Here is a 15,455-nt window from a genome sequence, read left to right on the forward strand (position 1 = left end):
CTCGATTACAAAACTCTTGACAATTTTGTATTCATTGCACACCCAAAGCTTGTGAACGATTCATTGAGGAAGAAAAATTCCTCTGAGAAACACCAAAAATTTGCCCCTCCTGCCTTCGAGAAGGTTGCCTTTGTCAAATTTGTTCTTCCTTATGAGATAACTCTTTTTTCATTCTTTCTTTCTCAAATATAGCTGCAACATCGGCATTAAACACAGCATTACATCGAGGGCATAAAGACACATATCGATCTTTTAACTTTTGTTGCATTAAAAATTCCAACAATCCTTCACCGACGCCTAGATATACTGCTCGGACATTAGCTTCGAAATCTCCCAAATCAGTATCGAACTCATAAGAAAAACCAACCATATTGACCCCAAAAAAGGCTCTGAAAAGTTTGCGCTAGCATCGAAGGGATCAGAATCAACCTTCATGTCTTTTTTTCCATCATCAAACTTTAGTCTCCCTTCCATAATTGCTTCTTGAATCAAGTTTCTAAAACGGACACAATTATTAGTTGAATGGCTAGTTGCTTGATGAAACTTACAATAGGGTTTTCCTTTTAAATCTTTTGTCGAAAGCAATGTTTTGCCCTTAGGCAAAACTAATTGTTTATCTTTAAGTAACACATCAAATATTTGATCATATTTTAAAATATCGAAGCTATATTTCTTTCCATTCTTATATTTTGTATCATTAGATCTATCAACATTTGCAATTTTCTTAAGTAAAGAGCATACATAAGGTGGACCTTTCTTTAATTTAGCCAAATCAACTTCAGGAAACACAAAATCAGATTCCTCACTTGAGAATTCCTTTTCAACATATGAAACTTTTTCTTTTCGAGAAAAAGATTTACTTTTCAATCTTTGCTCATTTTAAATTTCTCTTTCTCTTTTCAAAGAATCTCTACCTGACGCACTCTTTCTGCCAAATGTGCCAAGTCAGGTATATGAATATTAATCAACTTTCGACGCATATAAAAGTCGAAACCCATAGTTGCTACTTTCACTACTTCATTTTTAAGAAGAGACACATAATATCGACTTCGAGTATTTTTTAAATGAATCATGAAGTCATCGATTGATTCTTCATCCTCGCGTTTCAAAGCTACTAAGTCAGTGACTGTTACATTTAACTCTCCTCTAAAAAACTGAGAATGAAAAGCACTCTCTAGTTATGCGCAGGTTATAATCGAATTAGGCCTAAGATTAGAGAACCAAGTGAATGCATTCTTTGTTAAAGAAGAAGAAAAAAACTTCACCTTTAAATTTTCATCATTCGCTAAGTTTTCTAACTCAACCATGTATCGAACAATATGCTCAGTGGTCGATTCACCAACTTCACTAGCAAACTTTGTTACTATTTTTGGATTTTTCATTCCCCTAGGCACTTCTGCTGCTTGCACAACAGTAGGAAAAGTAAAAACAAAATACGATTGATTCATGAAACCTACGTTGAAACCCACTCTATTAAGCACATCTTCAAAAATTCTAGTAACCTGGTATCTCTTACCACGTTGATTGGCTCTCATTCGAGCCAACGCCTCATCATCTGCATTTTGGTCTCGTCGAATCACTCGAGGCATGTTTCCTTCAAAATGCATATCACCGCCCATATCTCTGGGCATGTTCATCACATCCTCTTGATTCATTTGCATATTTTGCTGATCACCCTCATCATAATCAACAATTCGAGCAATCTTTTCCGCTTGTCTAGTAAGACACTTGAATTTTGATTTATGATCAGCCATCATAGGGTTCAAAATTGTGGTCATTTGTTGGGTCAATAGATTAACTAAATCATGGTAACTTTCATCAACATTTGTCGAAAAGCAGCCATCGAACCAGGACCACTCGATGTAGAACCCATTTGATAATTCTGAGAAAACTCAGGATGTAATAGAGGTATTGGGTTATTAACAAAGCTTGACGTATTTTCAAATATAATTAGAGGAATATAACTGCTTATTGGTGGAGTATAACTTGGAGGAAGGCCATAAGGTGGCCAACCAGTAGTTACTGGTGGTTGGGCTTGCGTCACAGCAATTTGTAGACGTTGATTTCGCCTATTATTCCCACCTAGAAGATTAATAACGGTTACATTCTTCATTAATGTACTACTTTCAGTACGCGACGCTATCACCGCCAGTGTTTGTGCGACTATAGCAACATTATCGTTTGCAGATGATTCCAATTAGTATTAGAAACTTCTTCTGCCATCTATATAATTTTTGCCACTTCTAAGTCGCATGCACTAGATCATTACAAATACCTTTTGACACACTTAATTCTCAAATCTGTCCCACTTGGCATGCCAATTTATTTTACTGATTTTTAGCAAATCAAAGTGGTTCAATATCTAAATTTTGGGAGCAAAACCTACTCCTCTTTGTGAGTACCAGTTTTTCAAAGTACATCAAAGATTCTTTCAATTGGTTAAACTAACAAAAGAAAATCTGAAAAAGAAAGCAAATAAATTTAAAAGTAAAATGATTGAGAATGGTAAAATGACATTAAATTTAAAGAAAGCAAAAATTGCCTTCGACAAGATCGAAGGAATTTGAAATTAAATCAAAATGCAGAATCTTAGAAGAAAATAAACTTGCTTGAAAAATAGGTTTGCAAGAAAAATAAAGATTACAAGAAATTTAAATAAAAAGTAAAGACATGGAAGGAACCCTACAGAAAAGAAAGCTCTTAGAAGACTCAGGAATTCATTGGGAATATGAGTATGCGAGAGTATTTTCTGATACGAGATTCCAACCCTTATTTCTTCAAATCTTCACCTATTTATAAGAATCTTTGACCAATCAAATTCAAATATAACTCCCACATGTATTAATCTTTAAGTAACTGTTCCCACTCCTTGTACTATGTGAGTAATTGACATCAATTATCTATACTTATTACTCTTCCTCGATATGACTTATCGATCAATCTTATCTTTCTTTCTCGATGAATCCCTTTTCGATGAATATTGCGTTCTTCGAAACAATACCCATCAAACCTCGACTTCGATGTCTTGGAATTTATATTTTTTCAAATAATAGCTGGTCTTCGAGATCCAGCGAACTCCAGACACCATATTAATTTTTGGATCCTTTTTTGGTATTGAGTCAACGAATGAAATATTGAGTTAGTTCTGACTTGCCACACTAGACACATGGCTAAATGATATTATTTCATTTTGATATTTAAACAAGGCAAAAAATGGAGTTGTTTTAAAAAATAAGGAAAGTAATACAGTTTACACATCACATAAATTTTTTTTCGTCTTCTCATTTATTTTTTTGTTTAAATGCCAAAATAAAACAATAACATTTAATTAACTTTGTGTTCACTGTGGCAAGTCAAAACTAATTTAGTATTTCATTTATTGACTTGGTAAAGTGTTTTGAAAATAATACGGTACACAAAGTTAAATCTTAGAACCAATATAGTAAATTTTAAATTTGAGAAACTAAAATAATAAAAACCGTAAATTTTGAAAATTACTTTAGGAATTTAATCAACAAACTAAATTACAATTTTGACATTAAATTAATTAAATGACTATGTATGAAACAGCGTTGTGAGATGCATTGTTCTCTTTTGTTGTGATACGTTTGCTATGGATATATCTCAATGAGGGACCTTAATCCTAGAACCGGTGTTATCTTGTAGTTACTAAATCCAGCAGAAAATATTAATTAAACCCACTACTCACTACAAAAAAAATTACTTTTAATGCCCATTTATTTTATTTTTTGTGGCAATAGAAATAGTTACTAATATATTTATCGACAATTAGATATAAGCCGTGTTATGCTTTGTCGTTAAAAGGTTTTAGGAGCAATTATAACAATTGTCGGTAAACACCTTTTTAATGGCCGCAAAAAGTATATAACTTTTAGCGGCCATTTTTTTGGCAATTTATATGGTTACCAAAAGTAATTTTAAGATTGCAATATTATTCACTTTTAGTGGCCACTACTATTGCCACTAAAACCTATTTTATTGACAATTTATATGACTACTAAAAATAATGATAAAATTATAATGTTATTCACTTTTAGTTGTCATTACTATTATCGCTAAAATCTTAAGATTTTTTTTATTATACTCACTCTTTTAGAAATAACAACTTATCATTGTTCTATAATTTTATATTATTTTTACCAACAATTATTATTACTGTACATAATATAAATATTTTAAAATTAATTATTACAACATAAAATATTTCATTAAATTTAAAATATTTATACATAATTTTTTTTAAAAAGTAATAAAGCATAATACAAATTTAAACAACATAAATACTACAAATCTATGTTATATCAATGATTAGCACATAACTAATGATAAAAAATAAATGAATATTTTATATTATAATCATGATCAATATTAAAAATGAAGATCTTAGTATCATTACAAATACCATTGTTGTCCCGATATTGCAGAAAATAAACATACACATAATCAGAAGCATGTGCAGATGCAGTGTTAGGCTCTTCTTTAGCCTTGTTAACCATGGAGGAGAACAAATTCAGCAACCTATTACAAACCCATTTGAAACAACTAAGTTTGAAGTGAATTGCATTGAATTCATTTCAAAATAAACAAATTAAGTAATTAAAGATTATATCCTAATTTCAGAAATATATAAAAAATTGAGAAATACAATAATACATATGAGAGAATGGAGTCAGGTTCCCAATTTTTTATTTGCAAAAATAGAAATTAGCATTCACTACCTCAAACCACATATACCGGTTCCAAATACCATGCCTCTAATTTCTAGGAGCTAAGGGGAAAATTACTTAAATGAATTAGATTTATTTTACAATAGCATGACAAAATAATATTATCTTAGGTTCATGTACATTCTACCTTAAGGAAAATCAAGCAGATAAAGAATTCAATCATTTAACAGATTTAGAATTCCATGGTCATTGAACTTGAGCCAACAACACCTATATGTAAAAAAGATGAGCACAAAAGATAAAATCTCCTATATTCTTAATAGCTCAGTTTGGATAAATAACTTAATTAAGTTACTTTTGAAAAATTAGCTTAAACAATAAATGTTTATATTAAAAGTAGTTTATAAATAAATTATTTTGTATTTGGTTTTTTAGTTTTAAAAATACTTATTTTAAGAGAAAAGTGATAAAAAAAACTTTTTATTATAAGAGAAGTCATTTTTTTTAACTTTTCCTTAAGCACTAAAATATCTTTTTAAAAAGTTACAATTTTGTTTTAAAAATTGTACCAAACATTAATACTACACATTTTCATAAATTAAAAATTAAAAAAATCACTTATAAACCTATCCAAACGGTCTTCACAAGGTCTCCTATCTTGTAGTAGGTGCTTGCATTTCCAAGGTACAAAAGATAAGCACAAAAAGGAGAAAATTAAATTGAAAACATGAAAGATTTGTTTCCATCTTTCCACCTTAACTAGGGATCCGGATTAAAAAGCAATTCCCTCATACAATAATTCCCTCCCTCTTCGTGTTATTTTCACTCTATTTTTATTCTTTGGTGCCTAGCGTAGTCTTAAAATTGTTCAAAAGAAATATAGAAAATTGTAGATAGAAGAAACTTTGCACAACACAAACCACAAAGCTAACTGTAGAGGATGGCTGATGTACATACTCTGTAACTAACATATACTCAAATAGCAATCTGATCATGTCAAGTCCACGCTCTTAGCAGATTTCTTGTATGGCTACCTGCAGTTCTCACACAATTGTTCTGCACATCTTGATCAATCATAGATTCCAATGTTTCAGGGTTTATTTGGGCGCCATTTTTGAAAAATATTTTTTTTAAATGATATTTTTTAAAAATTTTTTTATAAAAGTAGAAGTGATTTTATATTTAGATATCTTATATAAAAAGATATTTTTATCTATCAATTATGTTTGGGTAAAATAAAAAAAAGATCTTTTAAAAAAAATGTAAATTGTAGCTTTTCAAAAAAGATGTTTTCTTTTTTATTTTTTAGTATTTTTACTTTTACTACTAGAAAATTGTCAAACACACTAAAAAAATCTTTTTTCATTAAAAAAGATATTTTTCATTAAAATAATAACACCCAAACAAACACTTAATGAAATTTGATGCCTCTGCTAGATCTTGCACCTGTTATCATCAAATAATCAACTATAGGCTTTGAAATCATTCAAATAAAGAAAATCATGCTAACTAATAGCATACAGCTTCTGGTGTTGAGACCACATGTTGAATTTCACTATATTTTTCAATACCATTACAAGATGAAAGTAAATTACAGAAACATTACTCAATCCAAACTATCCCATTTGTTTTCTCAAGGAGAATAACCCACTGTTGTAAAAACTGGACCGGACCGTCCGGTTCAACCGAAAAACTGGTGAACCAGACCCTATACTGATTCGGTCCGATAGTTAGACCGTATAAGGAAGAGAATCGGTACAAACCAGTCAGACTCGCCATAAACCGTTGAAAACCGGTCAAACTCGGTCAAGACCAATCCGACCGAACCGATTGAAAATACAAATTAATTCAAAATGTTGGAGGGAGGGTTCGAACCCCTAACCTCAGTGAACTATGAGACTCTCACAACCGCTAGGCTGTTATGCTTCTTATACATTTATACGCAAATTATAATATATATATAAATATCTGTTATCAACTAATCTACTTTTATTTTATTTTTTTTTAATTTTAGTTATAAACTTTTTATATTTTTATTTAACAATAATTATAAACTTACTTATTTTTTTTCATAATTATATAATATATATTAATATTATTTTTTTAATAAATACTTGTAATATATAATAGTATAATAGATATAAACTAATTAATAAATTATTGAAATTTAAAAATAATAGTTATTTTAATACAAAAACAAAATAAAAATATTTATGATAGAATAAAAATAACAAAATACTTATTATTTCTGTTTCATATTATTTTAAAATAATTTAATATTCTTAAAATGTTAGTGAAAATATGTATTTTAAATTTTTAGTTATTTTTTATTTATATAGGACCGGGTTAAACGGTTCAACCAGTGACTCACTGATTGAATCAGTAACCCAGTGACCCAGTAACCTGACCGGTTCGATCAACGGTTCGGTTCTGACAACTATGGAATAACCTTTTCCTCCTTTCTAATTATAGACACTACCAAAATAAATGATAAGAGATTCAAACCCCACAATTAAGCAATTCCATCACTCTCAAAACATAATAAGATTCAAAATATTGAATTCCCTTATCTCTAATTACAACAACCACAACTAAACAAACAAAATCAACAGCATTTCAATCAAAATCTCCCAAAAAGATTCGAAAAATGACACCCTAGATCACCGTCAATCTCCACATAGTCAACTGGTAAAGTTGCCAATTTTGGTTCACAGAATAATTGCACTTACCTTGGCGACAAAATCCTTCTGAGCGAACACAAAAGCAATGCCCAAGCAACCAAAGAGAGGGCAGACGTGAGTGCAGGCACGCGAGAAGGGAGTGAGCTCCATATCCATGCTTTGCGAATTGATGAGCGGATATTTTATATGCTTTTTGATTATTTTCTTAATGTTTTTAGTATGTTTTGTTGAGTTTCATTTTGTTTTTATTTCAAATTTCACTTTTTGGATTCTCCTTTGACCTTTTATGTTTTCTTATGTTTTTAGGTGATTTTTGGATGATTTTGGCAAGTTCTAGCAAAAATTTGATTCAGAGGCAAAGAAAGCATAGCAAATGCTATCAGAATCTGATCTCCGTGCATTCAAACGAGCATTTCTGGAGTTACAGAGGTCCAATTAAAAAGCTAACTTCCAGAGCTTTCCAGCAATATATAATGGTCTATACTTTTCTTCAGATGGGACTGCCCAAAATAGGCGTTAAACGCCCAAACTACCCCCTATGGGGCGTTCAATTCCCCAAGAGGACTCCATCCAGCGTTCAACGTCATCAAGGAGCACAAGGCAGTGTAGATACACCCCCTAATGGGCATTGGACCGCCACTCTGTAAGACCCAGAACTTTTGAAAAATGGCTATCATGAGCCAATTTCAAATTCAGTGTTTCTGTAGCTTTAATTTCAGAAATTTCTTTATTAAAGAAAATTAGAGCAAGTTTTAATGAATTGAATTTGAAATAAATTAAGATTATTATCCAATTTTACAATTATTGGATTATTTTCTATATTTAAATTATAAAGTTAGTAGTTGTGAAATAATAAAGATTTTATATAATGTGGACTAAATAATTAATATTTTTAATATGTTAATACTGCTGTTTTGGAAAGTAGAGAAATTAATTATATTATTTCTAATTTTTAGATTCGGACATTTTATTGAAAATAATTTGTAAAATTGATAAGCAAATAGTATTTTTCTATATACAATTAGTATTGGATTTAATTTGGGTTTCAATTAATATATTTTTTCCAATTTCATTTGAAATTACTAAAATGCCTCTAACCCTAGTTTTTAAAAATGAAACCCTAACCCGGCTCGTTTCCCCCAAGACCCAGCATCTGCAGCCTCTCCTTCCCAACAAACGCCCAGCATACACACAACTTCCCTCACCCAGCAGTAGTAGCACACACACAGCCTCCCTTCTTAAATGAAAGAAAACAACGAAACAGAGGGGGAAAGGGAGACTGAGTCGCGGCGGAGGAGAGGAGAAGGGAGCTCGCCGTTGCCGTCGTCTTCACGAGTCCGCCGAACCTGCCGCGCCTCGCCGCCAGCTGCGCCCCATCGCCGTTCCGTGTGGCCGCGTCATTGTCGCCGTCAAGGCCTTCTTCACTGCTGCACTTGGAGATTCACAAACAGAAAGCACAGGCGCGGGCCGGGGTGGAGGACGGCGCTGCTGTTATCGCCGTTATCCTCACCACGTCGCTGTCGTGCTTGAGCCCACAAAGGGAGACTGACAGAAGAGAGTGACGCGCATGGGAGAGGGAAAAACTGCCCCTGCGCCGCCGTTACTGACCAGTCAGGCCGCCTCGCCATGGTTGCCGCCGTGGGTTTTGCTGTTGGTGAGGAGAAGACGCTGCCATGTTTGGTTGTTGCTGTCGCATTCCCTATCTCTTCCAGCGTTGGGAACGCACAAAGGGGGCAGACACAGGGAGGAAAGCGCTTCTTTCCTCGGAGCTAGTACTTTCATATTAATATAATACTAATAAAAGACATATGGGGTGGAAAGGCCTTAGCAAGAGTTTTCCACTGCTTATGGATGGTAAACTACATGCATAAGCAGATTGAAAGCTAAATAAGGGATGCACGCACTAGCTAGAAAGCCCATTTTCCTCACAGCAAGTGCCAGCAAAGACTCCCCTGAAAGCTTTTAAGAACTTAAGGGCCACTTAGCGTGGCTTAGCTTTTTTTACGTATTTGTTCTTGTCTGTAGTAATTGATCTGTTTATGTTAGCGCGGTGCGACCGTATCAGCGAAAACTAACGGCGAAGGGAGGAGGGCATGGGAGGGGGACTAGCCCACTTCCCATTACTCAAGCAAGAGGAAAATTCCTAACACATAATTAAGGGAGCCATGGAAAGGTGACTGAAACACCAGAAACTATAGATTCGCCAAGAACTTGGCTGGACTTTCACTTCTCGGTGATGGATCTGGTACAGAAAACTTGCTAGCTTAACGTGGTTTAGAACCACCTAGAGCTGGGAAAGGTGTCGTGCGTCCTGGAGTAGAAATACTTTCTTTATGGATTCTCAGACCATCAGATAGTTGACTTTAAGCGTCGCGGGAAATGGATCTAAATATAAAGACAGGCTTTTTTTCAAGTATAATATTACTATGTTCAGCTGTTCCTAGAAGGGAGGCAGAACCATGGGGTAGAGGAGCCACTGTGACTGCCGTCTCTACCGCGGGTGTGGTCTTCCGTCGAGCTGCACGCCGTCACTGCCGTCGGAAAACCGCCGTTAGAATCGCTACTGTGTTGGTGAGCTCTACTCTGTTTCTGGTTCTTCTTAGTTCTGCCAATTCACTTTTACTTTAAAGCTGTCACTGAAACTGTTTGTGTTTAATAAAGTGGTTGTAGTAAGTTACATTGTCGCTGCCAATTACTGAGGTAGTTGCTAGCTCCGTTTGGAGATTTCTACTACTACTGGAATCCCAAATCGAAAAGGAGTGGAGGCTGTTTAACCTTGTCACGGTTGCTGCCATGGGAACAGGTCCTGGAAACTATTAACAGAGTAGTGACGTGGCGAAAATTGGCGAATTAAGAATTGTTATAAGATATGCGTTGCAAGTATAGTTCTTAACCAACCAGAAATCTGCTTATAAAAACTTCCATACAGTCCTCAATAAGATCAGAGAAAAGACTCATCATGCACCTTTGGAAAGTAGCTGGTGCATTGCAAAAGCCAAAGGGCATTCTCTTGTAAGTGTAAGTCCCAAAAGGACATGTGAAGGTAGTCTTTTCCTGATCTTCAGGAGCTATATGAATCTGGAAATAACCTGTGTAACCATCTAAAAAACAATAATGTGATTTACCTGACAGGCGATCCAGCATTTGATCAATGAATGGAAGAGGATAGTGATCCTTACGAGTGGCCTGGTTGAGGCGTCTGTAGTCAATGCAGACCCTGCAGGCGTTCTGAACTCTGGTTGTCATGAGCTCTCCGTGCTCATTCTTCACTGTAGTGACTCCAGACTTCTTGGGCACCACTTGTACTGGGCTTATCTATTCACTGTCTGAGATGGGATAGATGATATTTGCCTCCAGTAGTCTGGTCACTTCCTTTTTGACAACCTCTAAGATAGTGGGGTTTAGTCTTCTCTGGGGTTGACGGACAGGTCTTGCTCCATCTTCTAAAAATATTCTATACTCACAGACTTGAGGGTTGATGCCTACTATGTCTGCCAAACTCCAACCAATTGCCTTTTTGTGCCTCCTCAGCACACTAAGTAACTGCTCTTCCTGTTGAGAAGTGAGTTCCCTTGCAATGATAACTGGAAACTTCTGCTCGCCTTCAAGGTAAGCATATTTGAGGTGTGGAGGAAGGGGTTTTAATTATAACTTCTGATCGTGGTCAGGCTCTGGGTTGTCTGGAGCTGGTAACAATGGTAAAGTACTGTCATTGTCCTCTGAGAATGTCCCCACACTTGGACTTTGTCCTATGTACTTCTCTTCAAATTCCTCCTGGTGAACTTCAGCCACGGTTTCATCTATAATGTCACACTGGAGGATAGAATGATCCTCCAGAGGATGCTTCATAACTCCATTTAGATTGAAGATTACTACTCGGCCATCTATTTCAAAAGAGTATGTTCCTGAAAAAGCATCTAATTTGAACTTCGAGGTCTTCAGGAATGGTCTTTCGAGTAGGATTGATGACGGCTTCTCTGAGTCATTTTGGGGCATCTCCAGAATATAAAAATCAATGGAAAATGTGAGCCCCTTAATACCCACTAATACATCTTCAGCAACTCCAGCCATTGTAATAATGCTTTTATCTGCTAACACAAAATGAGCTGCCGACCTTTTTAAGGGAGGGAGCCTCAAAATATCATATATAGACAAAGGCATTATACTCACACATGCTCCTAAATCACACATGCAGTCAGAAAATACCACACCACCAATAGTACAATTAACCATACATGGACCTGGGTCACTACACTTTTCAGGTAAACCTCCCATTAAAGCAGATATGGAACTACCTAAAGGAATAGTTTCTAATTCATTAATTTTATCTTTATGTATACATAAATCTTTTAGAAATTTGGCATATTTAGGTACCTGTTGAATAACATCAAAAAGAGAAACAGTTACCTCAACCTTTTTGAATATCTCTACCATTTTGGGATCAGGTTCCAGCTGCTTCCTGGGCTTCCTTGCAAGTTGTGAAAATGGAATGGGAGTGGTGTCTTCTGCAGTGTCTGCGCCCTTTGGTGCTTCCTCCTGTGGTTGAACTTCTTCTTTTTCATCTATGTCCTGTATGTCTTCTTCCTCTTCAACATCTTCTATTTCCACTACCTCTTCAGCTGAGGCGTGTTCTGGTGGTCTTGGCTCCTCCTCATTCCTCTCCTGCAGTGTGGTTCCGGACCTTAGGGTGATGGCATTAATGCCACCCTTTGGATTGGGTAATGGTTGAGAGGGAATTCCACTGGAGCTCAAAGGCTGGTTATTGGAGTTATTCATTGATCCAATCTGTGAGACAAGAGCTTGTAGGGTAGAGTTCAGACCATTTAGTGTAGCATAAAGGTTATTTTCCATGGTCTGTTGTCTCCGATCAATAGATTGTAGTAAGTCATCATTAGCAGATGAAGAAGGATAAGTAATTTGAGAGGTCTGCTGTTGGGTATTCTGTGGTCCTTGGGATTGCCTCAGGTGAGGTGCTCTGTAAGGCTGGTACTGGTTCTGCTGCCTGTTGTTGTTATTATTCCACCTCTGATTTCCCTGATTGTCTCTGCCTCCTCTATCGTTGTTGTTGTCCCTCCAATTCTGGTTAGAATTGTCCTGCCATCCGTGGTTGTAACTGCCACTTTGATTGTACCCTTGATTGGGGCGGTCATAGAAGTTATGAGTGGCTGCCACGGTGTTGTCTTCCTACTGGAGCTGCGGACATTCATCAGTATAATGGCTATAATCAGCACGGACTCTGCAAACTTTTTGTGGGACTAACTGTTGGCTTTGCTGTGGTGGAGAAGGTTGAGCTTGCTGAACTTGTTGTTGATTCAATTGCATCTGCTTCAGCAAGTTGGTCATTTCACAGATACTCTGAGTTAGAGCAGCAGTCTCTCTGCTAGAGGATACTTCTGCAACGGCTTTTGAACGGCCTTGTTTCTGCCTGTGATTCCGAGTGGATTCAGCTAAGTCGCTGATCAATTGTCATACCTCATCAGTCATCAGTGGTCTTGTACTTTTTCATAGACCCATTGCTAGCACTTTCCAATGTGGTCTTATCTTGGGTCCTCATGCCCTGTGTGACGTAATCGAGCAACACTATCTTGTCAATCATATGGTAGGGGCATGCTTCCAGAAGATTATTGAAGCGCTCCCAGTATTCATAGAGAGTCTCGGATTCGTCCTGAACAATCATGGAAATGTCTTTCCTCAGTTTATCAGTAACTTCAACTGGAAAAAACTTTTCCAAAAATTCTCTTCTAAGTGTATCCCAGTCAGATACAGTTGCTGCAGGTTGAGTATAGTACCACTCTCTTGCCTTTCCCTCAAGAGAAAATAGGAAAGCTTTCAACAAAATTGAAGTTTCATCTGCACCATCACGCCTGACAGTAGAACAGGCTGCTTGGAAATCTCTCAGGTGCTTGATAGGCTCTTGAGCAGGTAAGCCATGAAACTTGGGCATCAAATTGAGCAGTGCAGTCTTTATTTCAAAATCTGTAGCCACCGCTGGGTGATGCGCTTGAAACGGTTGCATTGAAAAATCAGGGTCTCCAGCCTCCTGGATAGTAACTCTCCTAGCTGCTGCCATGTTACCTGTACGTAAATCAACCGAATTAGTAGAACGGGGGCTGGTTTCTTCCTCAAGTGACATTTCAGATCCGCCCTCAGAGAGGACTAACCGACGCCGAGCTTGCCTTATTCGTGAAATAGTTCTTTCAATCTCAGGATCGAATACTGGGAAGCTTGGATCAGGAAGTAAACGCGTCATCTAACGAAAGAAACAAGCAGCTCATAGTAGCAAGATAAAATAAAATGCAAATAAATAAATTCTAATTAATAACTTTAGCACTCTATTGCAACTCCCCGGCAACGACGCCAAAAATTGACATGGCGGAAATTGGCGAATTAAGAATTGTTATAAGATATGCGTTGCAAGTATAGCTCTTAACCAACCAGAAATCCGCTTATCAATTTAGAAGGATTGTCACAAAAATTAAAATTAAAATACTGGGAATATGAATCCCAGGTCGTCTCCCAACGAGTTGCAGAAAGGTGTGCTATTTTATTAATCAGATGTTTTCAAAAAGGGTTTGAGTTGAATAAACAGGAAATTAAATTGGAGAAATTAAGTAATTTAAGTAAAAGCCTTGATTGGGAGTAGATTAGTTGGAAGCCCTATTCTTGTTGAAGTACTCTCAAGATTAATTGATAATTGAAGGTTGTTCTATTTAGTTATCCCTTACTAGGTAAAGGAAAGTCAAACAAGTTAGAATGCTGTTTCTATTCACAAGTTCCAATCCGCTCATTTGAAAAGGATTAGTGTCAGTGACTAGAGAGCATTCCAACAATAAACCCAATTACAAATTTTCTTTTAAGCATCCCAACTCAAGGGTTCCTTTCAATCAACTCCTCATCAAGTTAGGGAACTACTGGCTCATTGTGAATGTAGAACTCATAACATAGGAAAAGAAATTAAAGAAAGACATGATAAATAAAACTCAAAGGAATCAATTAAAAATAAAAGTAATTCTTATATTAATAAATTCTAAAATAATCCAATAGTAAAATTGAGTAAATTAAAGGACATGGAAGAGTAAAGCCAAGTAAAGAAAACGAACTAGAATGACGAAGTCTTGATGAGGTAATAACTCTTCTCAATATCCCAATGCAAAGAGCAATAGAAATAAAATCCTAAGAACTATGAATGTGTAGAGAGAAAACCTAGAGGAGGAGTAAAACTAGATCTCCAAACTAAAAATTGTGTGGAATGAATGTTGTTCTGGTTTCTGCATGTTCTCTGGCTCTAGTCTGTTTTTCTGGGCCGAAAACTAGGTTAAAACAGGGCCCAAAATCACCCCCAGCGAATTCTGCAGATTATGCAGATCGCGCACGTCACGCGATCGCGTCATTCATGCGGACGCGTCATTCAGCGTTTTGCTTTGCCACGCGGGCGCGTCGTCCACGCCTCCGCGTCACTTATACTATTCCAATACGTGCGGTCGCGTCAGCCATGCGGTCGCGTCACTTCTCGCTGGTCATCTCCTTAATTTCTTGTGTTCCTTCCATTTTTGCAAGCTTCCTTTCCAATCTCCAACTCATTCATGCCCTATAAAGCCTGAAACATTTAACACACAGATCACGGCATCGAATGGAATAAAGGAGAATTAAAATACATAATTAAAAGTCTCTTAGGAAGCAAGTTTTCAATCATGTAATAATTTTAGGAAGGAATTATAAATGCATGCTAATCATATGAATAAGTGGGTAAAGATCATGATAAAACCACACAATTAAGCACATTATAAACCATAAAATAGTGGTTTATCAAGCAGGCTGAGTCATAGTGATTCTGGCTGCCGAGGATGGTTCTGTGGCTGTCGGGACCACTGTTGAAACTTTTGTCCTTGGGTTCAGTCAGTATCCCTTAGTACAGTAAGTATCTCTGCCTTGAAACCATCCCCGTTCATATCATGTTATGTGTTTTAAGGCTTTCGCAATAATAATGTTTTCTAGGATTAAGTTATCGGAGCCACATGTTGCGCGTAAAGGTTGTTTCTGCTGCTGCGAAAGTAAACAAAGCTGAGATGCAAGCTGCCGGTGATTT

The 15,455-nt window shown here is 36.1% G+C and overlaps 1 protein-coding gene across 1 annotated transcript; it reads right to left on the reverse strand.

Moving 5' to 3' along the window:
* Nucleotides 1-297: 297 nt before the first annotated feature.
* LOC107606893 (uncharacterized) lies at nt 298-1,754 on the reverse strand. The gene is made up of 3 exons (XM_016308898.1): nt 1,266-1,754; nt 915-1,154; nt 298-816 (listed from the first exon to the last, which is right to left on the reverse strand). The coding sequence occupies exons 1-3, from the start codon at nt 1,752-1,754 to the stop codon at nt 298-300; spliced, it is 1,248 nt and encodes a 415-aa protein (XP_016164384.1).
* Between the last annotated feature and the right edge of the window lie 13,701 nt (nt 1,755-15,455).

Source organism: Arachis ipaensis, chromosome B7 (genome assembly GCF_059453495.1).
Source record: "Arachis ipaensis isolate K30076 ecotype BB chromosome B7, ASM5945349v1, whole genome shotgun sequence".
NCBI classification, from domain to species: Eukaryota; Viridiplantae; Streptophyta; class Magnoliopsida; order Fabales; family Fabaceae; genus Arachis; species Arachis ipaensis.

Coding starts and splice junctions, on each gene's coding strand:
- LOC107606893 (XM_016308898.1), bottom strand. CDS start 1,754: ATGGCTGATCATAAATCAAAATTCAAGTGTCTTACTAGACAAGCGGAA. Junction 1,155..1,265: donor CGAATGATGAAAATTTAAAG/GTGAAGTTTTTT, acceptor TTTCATTCTCAG/TTTTTTAGAGGAGAGTTAAA. Junction 817..914: donor TGGCAGAAAGAGTGCGTCAG/GTAGAGATTCTT, acceptor TATGTTGAAAAG/GAATTCTCAAGTGAGGAATC.